Source organism: Gorilla gorilla, chromosome 5, assembly GCF_029281585.2.
Source record: "Gorilla gorilla gorilla isolate KB3781 chromosome 5, NHGRI_mGorGor1-v2.1_pri, whole genome shotgun sequence".
Classification (NCBI taxonomy): Eukaryota; Metazoa; Chordata; class Mammalia; order Primates; family Hominidae; genus Gorilla; species Gorilla gorilla.
In genome coordinates this window covers 47983784-48000062 of record NC_073229.2, presented here as the reverse complement: position 1 = coordinate 48000062, position 16279 = coordinate 47983784, and the positions used below count along the sequence as shown (strand labels likewise).

The 16279-nt window shown below is 42.1% G+C and overlaps 1 protein-coding gene, 1 long non-coding RNA gene and 1 pseudogene across 2 annotated transcripts in view; 1 reads left to right on the top strand and 2 right to left on the bottom strand.

The window, feature by feature from the left end:
- LOC109027166 (uncharacterized) overlaps positions 1-16279 on the top strand; it is a 107347-nt gene that overhangs the window by 51726 nt on the left and 39342 nt on the right. The gene's annotated exons all lie outside the window — the stretch shown is intronic.
- On the bottom strand, positions 9950-15516 carry LOC101149143 (class I histocompatibility antigen, Gogo-OKO alpha chain-like; annotated as a pseudogene).
- On the bottom strand, positions 15278-16214 carry LOC134758727 (HLA class I histocompatibility antigen, alpha chain G-like). The gene is made up of 2 exons (XM_063707452.1): positions 15712-16214; positions 15278-15405 (listed from the first exon to the last, which is right to left on the bottom strand). Exons 1-2 carry the CDS (start codon positions 16169-16171, stop codon positions 15362-15364), a joined length of 504 nt encoding a protein of 167 aa, XP_063563522.1. The 5' UTR covers positions 16172-16214; the 3' UTR covers positions 15278-15361.

Here is a 16279-nt window from a genome sequence, read left to right as displayed (position 1 = left end):
AAATACTCATTCTACATTCAAACTTTGAGGAACTGCCAGACTGTTCTCTAAGAGGCTGCACCATTTTACATTCTTATCAGCAGTGTCCAAGAATTCCAATTTCTCCACATCCTCACCACTGCTTATTGATATCTGTCTTATTTATTCTAGCTATTCCAGTGACCGTGCAGGGGTATATCATTGTGCTTTTAATTTGCATTTCTCTGATGATTAATAGTGCCAAGCATCTTTTCATTTTCTTATTAGCCATCTTTATATCTCCTGTGGAGAAGTATCTATTCAGCCGTTTGTTCATTTTTTACTTGTATTATTTATCTTTTAATTTTTGACTTGTAAGAGTTTATGTGTTCTATATACTAATTCTTTCTCACATATAAGATTTATATATACTTTCTCCTAGCCTGAGGGTGGTATTTTTACTTTTTTGATTGTATTCTTTGGAACACAGAGTTTTAAACTTTGTTGAGATCCAGTTTATCTGTTTGGTTTATTGTTACTTGTGTTTTGGTGTCATATTTAAAAAAACACTGCTTAATCCGATGTCATGAAGGTTTTTGCATACATTTTTGTTTGTAAGTTTTATAGTTTTAGCACTAACATTTAGGTCTTTGGTCCATGTTAAGTCATTTATGTATATGATATGAGGTAGGGTCAAACTGCATTCTTTTGCAGGTGGATATACAGTTACATCAGCACAATTTTTTTTAACTATTGGCCATTTCATATTTAAAAAACATTTAATTGACAAAGTTGTGCATGGCATACATCATGATGATTTAATACACATATACATTGTATGATTATTGCAATCAAATTAACAAATCCATTACTGCCCATATTGAACATTAGATTTCTAGAACTTGTTCATTATATAACTGAGAATTTGCACCCTTTGACCAACATCTCCCCATTTCTCCCACTCAAGCCCCTGGTAACCACCGTTCTACCTCTGTTTCTATGAGTTTCACTTGTTTTAGATTGCAAATATGAGGTTATATAATATTTGTCTTTCTGTGTCTGGCTTATTTCACTTAATATAATATCCTCCAGGTTCATCCATGTTGTTGCAAATGTCAGTACTTCCTTTTTCTGTGGCTATGATTCCATTTTGTGTGTGTTTGTATACATACACACCATATTGCTATGGTTTGAATTTTTGTCCCCTCCAAAACCCATGTTGTTTCAACCCATTTATATTTCAACATGGGTTGAAGTATATATATATTTGTAGAGATGGGGTCTCACTATGTTGCCCAGGCTGGTCTTGAACTCCTGGACTCAAGCAGTCCTCCCACCTCAGCCTCCCAAAGTGCTGGGATTACAGGAGTGAGCCACCGCACCCAGCTGCATATTGAAATTTAATTGCTATTGTAACATTATTAGGAGGTGAGACTTTTGAGAGGTGATTGGACCATGAGGGTTCCACCCTTGGGGGTGGTTTTAATGCCTTTATAAAAGGGCTTCCAGGAGTGTGTTCTCTGTACTTTACTTGCCCTTCTACCTTCAGCCATGTGATGATGCAGCAAGATGGCTCTCACCAGTAGCCAGTGCCTTGATCTTGGATTCATAGCCTCCTGAACCGAGAGAAAATACATTTCTATTTGTTATAAATTACCCAGTCTGTGATATTGTGTTATAGCAGCATAAAACAGAGTAAAACATATGTTTCATCCATTCATCAATTGACAGACATTCAGGTTATTTCCAGGAAATAATGCTGTGATAAACATATGGGTGCAAATATTTCTTTGAGATACTGATTTCATTTTCCTTGGATACATGCCCAGAAGTAAAACTGCTGGATCATATACTGGTAGTTCTGTTTTTAATTTTTTTAATGAAAGATCGTTTTAATTTTTTGAGGAAAAACCATACTGTTTTCCATAATGCTTGTACCAATTTACATTCCCACCAACCATGTATAAGGATTCCCTTTCCTCTATACCCTCATTAACACTTATTACCTCTTATCTTTTTGATAATAACTATTCTGACAGGTGTGAGGTAACACTTCATTGCAATTTTGATTTGCATTTTTCTGATTAATTACATTCAGCACCATCTCATATACCTGTTGGTCATTTGTATGTCGTCTTTGGAAAGATGTCTATTCAGGTCCTTTGTCCATTTTTGAATTAGGTTATTTGTTTTATTGCTATTGAGTTGTGTATAATTTCTCGAAAAGATTTTTCTTTCCCCCACTGAATTGCCTTGGCAGTATTTTTGAAATTTAATTGACCATAATTATAAACTTTTATTTCTAGCCTCTCTATTCTATTGATCTGTATGTCTATCGTTATGTCAGTATCACTCTGTATTGATTATAGCAGCTTTGTAGTAACTTTTGCCATGAGCAAGTATAGTTCCTCAAACTCTGTTCTTTGTCAAAAGTTTTGTAACTTTTGTAGTTCACTGAATTTCCATATAAATTTTAATATCATCTTGTCAGTTTCTGCAAAGCAGTCAGCTGGGATTTTGATAGAACTGCATTGAATTTGTAGACCAATTTTGATATACTGCCATCTTAATAATATTGTCTTCTGATCCATAAAAATAGAACATCTTTTTATTTATTTAGTTCTTTGATTTCTGTAAAAATATTGTCGGTTTTTTTGTAGTATAAATTTTGTACTTCTTTTATTACATTTATTTCTAAGTATTTTATTTTTCCCTAGCTTTATTGAAGCATAATTGACAAACAAGAATTATATATATTCAAGTTGTACAACATGGTTTTTAAAATGCATATATAGTGAAATGATTACCACAATCAAGCTAATTAACATATCTATGACACATAGTTAATATTTTTGTGTGTGGTGAGAATACTTAAGATCTATTCTCTTAGTAAATTTCAAGTATACCAATAGTTGCCATCCTGTTGTAAGCCCAAATCACTTTGGCTTAGTGATTTTGGGGACCTGAGATTATTTTTCCTTTCACACTGTACATTAGGTTTCCAGAACTTATTCACCTTATAACTGCAAGTTGGTAAACTTTTACCAACGTCTCCCCATTTCCCCTAACCATGACTCCTAGTAACCACTAAAAAAAAAAAAAAAAAAAAAAAAAAAATCCAACAACTTTAGACAAACTAAATTTAGAAGAGTTTATTTGAGCAAAAAATAATTTACAAATTTGGCAGCACTCAGAACCAGGAGAGGGTCAGAAAGCTCCACCCAGGAGTGTGCGCAGCAAGCCTTTATGTGCCAGACACAGAAGAAGAAAAATCACCTGATTGGCTACAGCTAGGCATTTGCCTTATTTGGGCATGGTGTGATGAGCTGGCTGCTTGTGATTGGGTGAACCCCAGCTAACAGTTATACTCCTAACTTAGGTTTTGATTTGTTTACCTACTTACTTAGGTACACAGGCAGCCTCAGGTCAAAGTTAAGTTAATTCAACTGATTGTTTCTACCTCTGTTTCTCTGAATTCCACTTTATAGATTACACATATAAATGAGATCATACAGTATTTTTATTTCTGTGTTTGGCTTATTTCACTTAGCATAATGTCCTTCAGGTTTATCCATGTTGTTACAAATGGCAGTATTTCCTTCCTTTTCATGTCTGAATAATATTCGTGTGTGTGTGTATGTGTGTGTATCACAATGTCTTTATTCATCCATTAATCAATAAACACTTACTTTGTTTCTATATCTTGGCCATTGTGAATAGTGCTGCAATTAATATGGGGGTACAGAAATTTATTTACTGATTTCATTTTTCATATATGCCCAGAAGTAGGATTACTGTATCGTATGGTAGTTATGTTTTTAATTTTTTTGAAGAACATCTATATTGTATTCCATTATGCCTTTACCAATTCACATTCCTACCAACCATGTATAAGGGTTCCCTTTCTCTACAGTTTACCAACACTGATTATCTCTTGTCTTTTTGTTAATGGCTATTCTTACTGATGTAAGGTGATATGTCAATGCAGTTTTGATTTGCAGTTCTCTGATGATTAATGATGTTGAGCACCTTTTCATATACTTCTTGGCCATTTGTATGTCTTTTTTGAAAAAATGTCTATTCGGGTCTTTTGCCCATTTTTGAACTGGGTTATCTGTTTTTTGCTATTAAGTTCTATGGAGTCTATAGACTTTACGTATTAACCCATTAGTGAATATAAGGTTTGCAAATATTTTCTCTCATTCTGTGGTTTGCCTTTTCATTTTGTTTATTGTTGTGTTGCTGTGCAAAAACTTTAATGTAGTCTCACTTGTTTAATTTTGCTTTTTTGGCATATGTTTTTGAGGTAATACCCCCCAAAAAATCATTGCCAAGGCCAATGTCTTGGAGCTTTTCACCTGCTTTCTTCTCCAAGTTTTGTGGTTTCAGGTCTTACATTTACATCTTTAATCTATTTGGAGTTGACTTTGCATATGGTGTAAGATTGGGATGCAGTTTTATTTTTTTCCATGTGGATATCCAGTTTTTCCATCACTATATATGTAGGAGAGTATCCTTTCCCTATTATATATTCTTGACACCTTTTCAAAGGTTAATTGTATATGCATGGATTTATTTCTGAGCTTTCTGTTCTATTCCATTATTCTATGTGCTGTTTTTATGCCAGTACCATACTCTTTTCATTAATATAGCTTTGTAGTATCATGTTAAATCAGGAAGTGTGATGCCTCCAGCTTTGTTCTTGTTGAAGATTGCTTCAGCTATTGCAGTTCTTTTGTGGTTCCATACGACTTTTGAGATTGTCTAATTCAGTTAAAAATCCCATTGGAATTTTGATAGGGGTTACATTAAATCTGTTGATTGCTTTGGGTAGTACGGACATTTTGGCAATAGTGATTCTTCTGATCCAAGAACAAGGATATCTTTCCAATTATTTGTGGCTTCTTCAATTTTTTTTGTCACTGTTATGGCTTTCAGTGTGCAGATCTTTCAGCTCCTTGATCAAATTTATTCCTAAGTAATTTATTCTTTTTGATACTGTTATAACTGAGGTTGTTTTCTTGATTTCTTTTTCAGATAGTTTTTTATAAGCATATAAAAGTACTACTAATCTTTGTATGCCGATTTTGTAACCTGCAACTTCACTGATTTTTTTTCAGTTCCAACAGTATTTTGATGGAGTGTTTGGGGTTTCTACGTATAAGATCTTGTGATCTGCAAACAGAGGCAATTTGACTTCTTTTTTTTCCAATTATGGTTCTTTTTTTCCAATTATGTTATGGTTTTCAGTGTGCAGATTTTTCAGCTCCTTGATCAAATTTATTCCTAAGTAATTTATTCTTTTTGATACTGTTATAACTGAGATTATTTTCTTGATTTCTTCTTCAGATAGTTTTTGGTAAGTATATAAAAGTACCACTAATTTTTGTATGCTGATTTTGTATGCTGCAACTTCACTGATTTTTTTTTTCAGTGCCAGTAGTATTTTGGTGGAGTGTTTGGGGTTTCCATATATAAGATCTTGTGATCTGCAAACAGAGGCAATTTGACTTCTTCTTTTCCAATTTAGATCCCTTTTCTTTTTCTTCCCTAATTACTCTGCCTAGAATTATCAGTACAATGTTGAATAGATGTGGCCAGAGTGGGCATCATTGTCTTGTTCCTGATCTTACAGGAAAAGTATGCAACTTTCGCCATTGAGTATGATGTTAGTTGTGAGTTTGTCATAGCCTTTATCCTGGTAAGATACATTCCTTCTATATCTAAGCCTCCCAAAGTGCTAGGATTATAGGCTTGAGCCACTGCACCTGGCCCAGAAAGTTTCTATTTCTATGTCTTCAAAGTCACTGTTTAATCTACAACATAAAGTTTACCATTAATCTCACCTCACATCCAGTGTATTTTATGTCTGACATTTTCATCTTTGGAAGTTTGATTTTGATGTTTTATGTATCTTTCATGTCTCTGTGTAACTTTTTGAACATATGGAATACATTTACAATAACTGTTTTATGTTATTGCCTGCTAATTCTGACATCTATGTCAGTTCTAGGTAACTTTAGACTGATTGTTTTCTCTGCCTTCTGAGTTGTATTTTCTTGTTTTTATTATATGCCTGGTGATTGTTTTTATTTAATGCCAGACATGACTTTACCAGGTTAGGTGCCAGATATTTTTGCATTCTATAAGTATTCATGAGCTTTTTTATTATTATTATTATTTTGAGACAGAGTTTCCCTCTTGTTGCCTGGAGTGCAATGGTGAGAACTTGGCTCACTGCAACCTGTGCCTCCTGGGTTCAAGCAATTCTCCTGTCTCAGCCTCCCGAGTAGCTGGGATTATAGGCATGCGCCACCATGCCCAGCTAATTTTGTATTTTTAGTAGAGACAGGATTTCTCCATGTTGGTCAGGCTGGTCTTGAACTCCCAACCTCAGGTGATCTGCCCACCTTGGCCTCCCAAAGTGCTAGGATTACAGGCATGAGCCACCGTGCCCGGCTGAGCTTTTTATTTTTACTGGGACAAATTAAGTTATTCAGGAGCTGTTTGATCATTTTAAGTCTTTTAATATCTTTTAGCAAAAAAACAAAAAGTGTTTAGTCCAGGGCTAATTATTTACCACTGCTGACATAAGACCCTTCAGAATACTCTATCCAATGCTCAGCAAATTATGAGGCTTTCCAGTCTGGCTAGTGGGAACAGGCATTATTTCCAGGCCTGTATATCACTGGGTACTATTCTCTGAAGTCCTTTCGGATAATTCTTTCCCTGTCTTTGGGTAGTTCCCTTATATAATATGCTGATTAACTGAAAATTTGAGGGGTACCTCTTGCAGACTTACAGTGCTTTTTATCATCAGCTGTCTTTTCTATGTGCCTTCATCTTTGCATATTCTGGATGTCCTGGAGTCTCCAAGTTCACAACTCTGTCCCCTCACCTCAGTGAACCTCCTGGTTAGGGCTCTGCCTCTCTGCACTCTGCCTTGGAAACTCTGTCCAGGAAGGAAGCTGGACAACTGTAGACCTTACCTCTTCCATTCCCCTCCTTCCAGAGATCACAGTCTCTGGGATACCTGCTGTCTAGTATCTGAGTACATAGCTATTTTTTCATATATTATTTTGAGTTTGTTGTGCTTAAGGCATGAGAGTAAATCTGGTCCTTGTTATTCCATCATAATCCAAAGCAGAAATCAATAGATCATGACTTTTTAATTTTTAATTCAACTAAGTTAAAAATTTTAAAGTTAATTTTACTTCCTAAAAACTAACTTTAGTTCTTTTGAAAAACAGGTCATTTTTAGGTTAATACATTCTGTAGGCATTTTTAAGCTTGTCATAATTATTATTTTATTATTATTATTATTATTATTATTTTGATACAGAGTTTTGATCTTGTTGCCCAGGCTGGAGTGCAGTGGCGCAATCTCGGCTTACCACAATGCCCACTTCCCAGTTTCAAGTGATTCACCTGCCTCAGCCTCCCATGTAGCGGGGATTACAGGCATGTGCCACCACGCCCAACTAATTTTCTATTTTTAGTAGAGACGGGGTTTTTCTATGTTGGTCAGGCTGGTCTCAAACTCCCAGCCTCAGGTGATCCGCCTGCCTCAGCCTCCCAAAGTGCTGGGATAACAGGCATGAGCCACCGTGCCCAGCTCATAATTATTTTAAATGTAATACTAGTTATGTTATTTTGTTTCATAATTCAAATACTGAAGCTTTATGAGCCTCTTATCTATTGTTTCCACTGGTTCTCAATCAGACTGACTTTTCTCCACTTGTACTTTATACAGTTCATGCTCTGAGCAGCTTTTTCCTTGTAGAATTATTTGGGCAAATTCTTTGACATATGGGCTAAATATGCATTCCTATAGAGATTTTTGTTTCCTTCTTCCAATTTTTGGATCATCGCTAATCCAGGACAATTATTAATCAAAATCATGCTTTGAGGTTATTTTGGCCCAAAACGGTAAAGCTAGTTTGGGCAACAAATCTGCAGGAGTGCTGGCTGGTGGTTGTAAATTCTCAAAAACAGGTTTTGCTGACTCAAAGGCAAATTTCTTTAGAATACTCTTGTGCTGGGGGATGAAACAGATTTTCTTTTCTTACTCTGAGGAAACACATCTTTTGTTTCCCATATTTCATGGGGTACACAAAAGTGTCTCCTCTTATACTCCCTATACAAACAAGTTCTGAGAATTACCTCCTTTGCACTATACCATATGAAGCTGAGAAAACCAAAGCTAAGATTTTTCCAGATTTGGCAAACGCCCTCAAGATAAAAGCAACTTCCCTTTTTCTAAATCCTGCCCACATTTATATTTTGACCAAAAAGATTATTCCCTTTTTTATATTTCTATACTTTTGCGTGATTTTCACATTTCATCTCTTTTTTAGTTGTTTTTGGTAGAAGAGGCAGCTTTAAAACCTAGTTCACCCTATTACTGGAAATGGAATCCCCATTCGCTACTGATTAATTCCTGCCATTAATCTGACACCGAGGTAGATGCTGGAATACAAGTACATCTAGACCAATGCTACTCTCAAAGTGCAGTCTGTGGGCTAGCACTGGTCTGTGGACTGTTTGTTAGCAGCCCACAATAATATACATATGGAAATTGTGAGTGAACTATGCAAGTAAACCTCTACTTTATCTCATCCCAGACTAGTAACAGTCAAGCAAAAGATGAGCATTTATACCATGTCACTGGGTCTGCTAAAAACAGTATGGTTATCAGCTGTTCATACAATAGTTTGAGTAAAATGGCATCTAAATTAGGATGGTTGTTTAGGCTTCTGTGAGCAGTCACATTAAAACTGGTGAATGTATAGATAACTCTCCCTAGGAGCATGTGTGGATAGAACAAAATATTAAAAATTTATATAAAATGTCAGTGTATACATGGATCCTCTGATGTCTTACAGATATGGGTTTTTAATCCTAGTAAGAGACAAAGATAGGGAAAAAGGCTTTCAAGTAATCATTTTACCATCACACAATGCTTCTCCACGTATCTGTGTGTGAAAACTGGGGTAGACAAAAGCTGGACCCCAAAACAAACTGTCAAGGGAATAAGTTGAACTATGTCATTTATTATACACTCAACCAAACCCAGGTGCCTGCAATGTACTAGATAAAGTTCTAGTCTCAGAACATGATTCTAGGAATTGAAATTTGTCATTCTTTTTCCATCCCTCACCCCTCTACCTCCAGCAAGTGAATTCTCTTCCTATGTTGAAGAGTCTTACTAGAAGGCAGGGACTACCTCCTTCTACAAAAGAGAAAAATTCACTTTCCCCAACATTATTGCAGTTAAACACTGCAAGAGGCTTTGGCTGCACAATTTAGATAACCGCATGTGGGCTTCTAATCAGGATGAGATGACACAGAGAGGCTGGGACAGTAAATACTGCATTTTGGTAAAGATGGCTGAGGAGTAGTGGAGCAGTTCTCAGGAGCAGCAGTGATAGCAGTCCTTGCCACAGGGCCCAGTGTCGGCCATCAGGGTATCAGAGGTATATGCAGTAGCATCTGTGCTCAGGAGCAGGGGCAGTGGTTCCTATGAGAGATCTGAATTAGGGTGGCTGTGGATTATGTTCCTGGCTGTGTAGCTTCAAACCTGGTTCTGTGTCCAATGTGGTTTGGCTGTGTCCCCACCCAAATCTCAACTTGAATTGTATCTCCCAGAATTCCCACATGTTGTGGGAGGGACCCAGGGGGAGGTAATTGAATCATGGGGGCCAGTCTTTCCCATGCTATTCTCATGATAGTGAATAAGTCTCCTGAGATCCAATGTGTTTATCAGAGGTTTCGGCATTTGCTTCTTCCTCATTTTCTCTTGCCACCACCATGTAAGAAGTGCCTTTCACCTCCCACCATGATTCTGAGGCCTCCCCAGCCAAATGGAACTGTAAGTCCAATTAAACCTCTTTTTCTTCCCAATGTTGGGTATGTCTTTATCGGCAGTGTGAAAACGAACTATGGACTAATACAGTGCCCTTCCCCAAAATAAAATGAATACTAATACCAATATGTACACTCCTTTATGTTTAAATTAGAAAAATTTGCAAGTCATTGTTTGCTCCAAGGAGTGAATGTGAAATCATTCTGGAGAGTAGTTTCAGAAAGCAGCATTCAGATATTTTTTCATTCTGCTGAGCTGTGAGCCACTTCTCAATCTTCCATCTGGCTATACCCCATGATAGAGAAAATGACATTTATCTCTCAGCATCCTGTCTTATAATTAAAGAAACACATCCTCCTTAAAAATAAATAAATAAATAAATAAATAAATAAATAAATAAATAAATAACCCAGAATAAAGCAACACTTAAATGTGGGTCTGAGACCCCTCCCCATCCTGGGCATTCTCCAACTACTGATCTCAGTGATATCAAATCTGGCTGAGCACCAGGTTTGCTGTGGGCTTGTTGTAGAATACTCAGGCCTCTCCACAGATGCCCGTGTCAGAATGTTGCGCACGGAGTGCAAGAATTTCTTATTAACAAGCCTCACAGGCGAGGCTGATGCATAGCCTAGGAATCCTGGTCTGTGTTCTTGCTACCAAAAGTGGGATCTGAAGACCAGCAGCATCAGCGCCAACAGCAACATTATATAAGTAGGAAATCTCATTCTCGATTCCAGATCAGCTTAGACTTAAGGTGATGTCCAGGTGATTCCTGTCCACAGGAAAGTCTAGAACTCCCTGGTCTATGTACCTTCTAGATGTGGGGTCAGGACTGTGCAGTCTGATCTAGGTGTGTTGTCTGATCAGATCCTTTAGCAACGGAGGCCTAGTGTTCAGTCCTTGTTCCTGTTCTCTTCTACAGCCAATCACTCCCTTGGAGACATCATTCAGACTCAAGGCTTTAAATAACTTTTATATGACATCACCTCCCAAGTCTATTTCTCCTAAATGTCTCCAGATTCATCTGTCCAACTGCCAACCCGACTACCTCACTGGTATTTCTCAGCGGCATCTCAGATCCCACATCTCCCATAGTGACTGCCTGTGACGTCCCCTCCTCTCATATGCTCCTGCTAGTCTTCTCATTCTCAGCTGATGGCAACTCTTTTTAGTCACAGTCTGACATTTTTGGTATCCTTTACTCTTCTTTCTCATACCCCAGATTTAGTCCATTAGAAAATGCGGTATAAAGTGATTGGAAATAGTAGGAATCCAATCACGTCCCACTATTTCCACGGCTCACACCCCAGTTGAAGTAACCGACATCTCCAGCCTGAAATACTGCACTCATTTCCTACAGTTTTCCCATCTGCCTTGCTCATCGCTGGCCTTTGGATTCTGTTCTCAGCAGAGCAGCTACAGTGATCCTTTTAAAAGAGAAGTTGTGGCATGTCTTTATTCTGCTTAAAACTATCTCATTCAAAATCAAAATCCTTCCCACATACTCGACCCCTATGCCCACATGATCTGACCAAACCCCTGACCTTATCTCAGTGACTCTCTGCTCTAGCCATACCCGATCCTGTGTTCTTCCCAGAACACACAGACATGATCCTGCCCTGGTACACTGACACTGAAGGTTCCTACTCCCTAGAAAAAACTTCTTCCAGATACCCTCATGACAAATTCCTTTATGTCCTTCAAATATTTCATCAAAGGTCACCTTCCCAACAAGGCCCACGCTGACAACCCCAGCACAATAGCTACCTTCTCTGTCCCACAACCCATACTCTGATCACCTGTTCCACAGCACTTATCACCTTCTAACACTTTCCTCATTTACTCTGCATATATTAGAGTGTACGTACCGTCTGCCTCTTCTCACTGGAACACATGCTCCACAAGGCTAGAGATTTTTCTGATTTTACTTCAATGACTTTCCCCGGATGCAAAAACATTCTGTCATATGTCTGGCAGACAGCAAATGTCGGCTGAATGAATGATCATTGTAGAGCACCTCCTATTCTAAAGGCAGTATCTTTATTAACATAGCCTCAGGCCAAATGCGGTTTTGCAGCAACGACAGCACAAGGTCCCCTCACACTGACATCCAGGCCGCCTGTGCTTTTCCCAGCAGTGCTGCTTGTGTGTCCTCCCTCCCTCCCTCCCCGCATCCCTCCTTCACACCAACCCCTCTGCACACTGCAGCATGCAATTATATTTCCCTCTTAGGAAAGAACAATCTTTGACTATGAATCCCAATTTCCAAACAAATATAAATCTAAGTTAGACTTTGCTTTATAGATCCATGAGTTTGCATTAGAGCCAGTGCTAGGATTACTACAACTCAGGGAAGGGAGAGTGGGTAGGAGAGCTGAGCAGAAGAGGAGTTCCACTAGAAAGTTACCTAAGATGAGAACTTGTGGCATCCCTCTTCTCTGCTAATTTCAGAATCTAGTTCCTTTAAAAAGGTTGGGGAAAAGATAGAAAATACAATCCAAGAAAGAGCCCTAGAAATAGGGTAAAAGCTGCATGGGCTTGAAAATTCACCTCTTAATACCACAGACTTCTGTGTGCAGGGGCTGCCTTCCACCTTGTGGGGTTAATGACAGGAAAAATGACTCCTGCTGCTGTCAGAGATGAGGGACACCCAGGGGAGAAAGAGATCAGAACGCAGACACCAGAATAAGAACAGGCATAGTCCTCTACAGAAACAAAGAAACCAAAAATAATGATACAAAATATTAGGGCCAGACCATAGCCTGACCCAGCCCATGAAGCCCTTGCTGTCCACGGTCCTAGAGACAGGACAAGGCCCAGGCAATGTCTGTGTCCCTGTGATCACAGGTCCTGGTGAAACAAGGTTCTACTGAAGGGACACAAACAATGGAGCAGTGAAGATGACCAACCCAATGAATGACCACATCAAATTCCATGATGAACTGAGCATAGGCTGTCCACACTCAGCTCCTCACAGCCCTCTCTCTCCTGTCTCCATCTACACAGGCCCAGCACAGCAAAAATGGATTCTGGAAGGCTCTCAGGTTTTACTTCCTCTCTCAAGTTTTAAGAGTCTTGCTCTCCTTTCATTGAACGATCAACCCAACCTCATGGCAAGAATTTGAAAAATTCATATCCAGGTTCTTATTTTGAATAGTGGAGTAAGTGGCAGCTCAGTGAAACTTAAAAGTTAAGACATGAATAGAAATGTCCCAGCCTCACCTCTGCTGAAAAAAGAAACTTGACCGGGGAAGAGAGGACAGGTTAGTGTGGGGTGGTGGTCCTGGTGGCAGTGGTGGACCAGTCACCCATTTCCTCACATTATACTAACTGGAACACAGACACATAGATATATTCACGTGTCAAGTGCAGATATAGAAGTCAGGAGCTCTTGAAATTACAATGGTGTGTGTCAGAGGAAGGACCTGAAGAAATTTTGTATCTCTCAGTCCCACTCAAGGCAGTTGTCTCAAGCTACAGGAGAAAATAATCATAAACAAATCCAGGGCAGTCACTGTACCTGGTGACACTCTGAACAGCCTACCACATGGTCAAGATGTCTAAATCCAGAGAACCCCTCAACAGAATCATGTCCCCTCTGCCTCACCCCCACCCGCTTCAGGCCCCCCCGTGTCTCACCTTTACAAGTATCATGAGATGCATCAGAGTACTGGGCACAATTGCTGCCTGGGGTAGAACAAAAATAGGAACTGGTCAGAGCCCACAGGAGATGTGGCTAAAGGAGGAATCTTGTCTACACTGTCCCAGTGATCTCAGGGAGCAGCCCTCTAATCCCCCATACTAACAGGCAGCCCGAGCATAGCTCCTTGTTCCATCTGTGAGAAAAAAACAACCTGTGAGAGGTCAGGGAGGACATGGGGCATGAGGTCCTTAAGGAAACAGCAAATCCTGGACCCCAGGAAAATTTCCAGAACTGTGACTGCAGACCCAGGGCAGGATCAGGAAACATGAGGAAAGCAGGTGTGGGGACTGGACCAACTGCCCTCCTGAGGTCTGTCCTCAGTAGGGATCTTCCCTTGTGACCTGTGACTGCTGGGAGGTCCCCATCACCACAATCATCAAAGTGATAAATTTGTCCTTCATTTTCACATGTGCTTCACAAAAGAGCAAGTGTTGGCACATAGGGCCCCAGGCTAGGTCGGCCTGTGTGTGGACGGTGCTTCCCAGTGATGAAGCAAGTCACAATTCTACCTGTGGCTTGAAACCCACAGTGGAACAAGAAAACCCAGACCCCACCTCTCACCCCTTCCCTACCTGAGCTTTTCTTCCTCCACATTGCAGCAGCAACCACAGCTCCAGTGACCACAGCTCCAGGGAGAAACAGGCCAGCAATGATGCCCACGATGGGGATGGTGGGCTGAGAAGACGGCTCTGGGAAAGGAGAGGGAGGTGAGGGGTTCTGACCCCCAGGCCTCAGCCCTGCCCTGCTGAAGGTCTCCTGCTTTCCCTGAGAAGAGACAACTTACACCCCTCCTTACCCCATCTCAGGGTGAGGGGCTCTGGCAGCCCCTCATGCTGCACATGGCACATGTATCTTTGCTCCTCTCCAGAAGGCACCACTACAGCCATCCAATTCTGGAAGGTTCCGTCCCCTGAAGGCCTGGTCTCCCCAAGCTCTGTGTCCTGGGTCTGGTCCTCCCCATCCTGCTGCCAGGTCAGTGTGATCTCCACAGGGTAGAGGCCCAGGGCCCAGCACCTCAGGGTGGCCTCATGGTCAGAGACGGGGTGCCGGGTCACATGTGCCTTTGGGGGATCTGAGGGGAAGAGTCAGAAAATTCAGGCACTTTGCATTCCTCATAGGACACTCCAGCAGCATACCTGTGACCATCCTGAGAATGGACAGGACACCTGGGGTGGGGAAGGGAGCACAGAACCCAGACACCAGCCTGGACACAGGAATCTGGGATAATCTCCTATTCCTTGGAAAGTTCGAGTCTCTGATGGGGGAGCAGGGACTTCTGGTCCTGACCTGAGTGGAGGCCAAGGCACTCAGAAGAGCTGGAATCGGAGCCATGGACACACTGAGTGTGAGGGAGAGAACAAGGCCTGAGAAGAAAATTCCTGGTGCCCCAGGCTGCTGCAGGGGTCAAAGGGGACCACGGATCAGTATTCCAGGGACTGTCTTCTCCTCCATTTCCTCAGGGACTTCATCCCTTAATTGTCCCAGAGAGCAGGGTGGGCTCTCAGAGTTACTCTCTGGTACAGGATCTGGAAACCCAGGATTCTTCCCATTCAGGACCAGTGGGAGGGCGATATTCTAGCATTGGTCCCATTTTCCTACTCTCCTGGTGGGAGGCCAGCCCGGGAAATCTACAGGAGATGAGGGAGGCGCCCCGTGGCCCTTGGTACCCGCGCGCTGCAGCGTCTCCTTCCTTCTCCAGGTGTCTGCGGAGCCACTCCATGCACTTGCCCTCAAGTAGGCTCTGACCTGCTCTGAGTATTTGTCCGCTTCCCACTTGTGCTGGGAGATCTGAGCGGCTGTGTTCGCGGCGGTCCAGGAGCGCAGGTCCTCGTTCAGGGCGATGTAATCCTTGCCATCGTAGGCGAACTGTTCATACCTGCGGAGGAGGCGCCTGTCGGGCCTACGTCGCAGCCATGCATCCTCTGGATGGTGTGAGAACCATGGCCTCGCCCCCGCCGTCAGCCCCGAACACCGAGCCCCGCTCCGGCCCCGACCAACCCGCGGGGATTTTGGCCTAAACTGAAATTAAACCGGGTAAAGGCGCCCGAGTTTCTTCCCTGGTCAAGGGTCTGGGCAGGTCCCGCAGCCTCGGGGTGGACTCAGACCCGGGACCTGGGCTGTCCGTGGGGGATGGGGAGGGATCGTGACCTATGCCCCAGGGTCACGGGTCAGGGTCACTCACCGGCCTCGCTCTGGTTGTAATAGCGGAGCAGGGTCCGCAGGTTCACTCGGTATATCTGTGCGTGGCCCTTGGCGTTCCGTGTCTCCTGGTCCCAATACTCCAGCCCCTCCTGCTCCACCCACGGCGCCCGCCGCTCCATCCTCGGACTCACGGAGTCGCTGTCGAACCGCACGAACTCTGTGTCGTCCACGTAGCCCACGGCGATGAACCGGGGCTCCCCGCGGCCGGGCTGGGACACTGCGGTGCTGAAATACCTCAAGGAGTGGGAGCCGGGAGGCGAGGAGAGGCTAAGACCCGCCCGACCCTCCTCGCGGCGCGGCTCCCCGGGCCGGGCGGGCCACTCGCTTCTCCCCGCAGAGGCCCATTCCCTCCCGACCCCGCACTCACCGGCCCAGGTCTCGGTCAGGGCCAGGGCCCCCAAGAGCAGCAGGAGGAGGGTTCGGGGAGCCATGACCCCCATCCTCGGCGTCTGGGGAGAATCTCAGTGCGGGTGGGTGCGCCGGGACTGTAGTGCCGGGATCGTAGTGCCGGGATCGCGGCGACGCTGATTGGCTTCTCTAAAAACCCG

Bases quoted from the DNA above. Each gene is read 5' to 3' on its own strand.
- LOC134758727 (XM_063707452.1), bottom strand. From the start codon at position 16,171: ATGGGGGTCATGGCTCCCCGAACCCTCCTCCTGCTGCTCTTGGGGGCC. The intron at 15,406-15,711 runs GTGAGTGACCCT...CCTCCTCCGCAG, and splicing joins TTACAACCAGAGCGAGGCCG to GTATGAACAGTTCGCCTACG.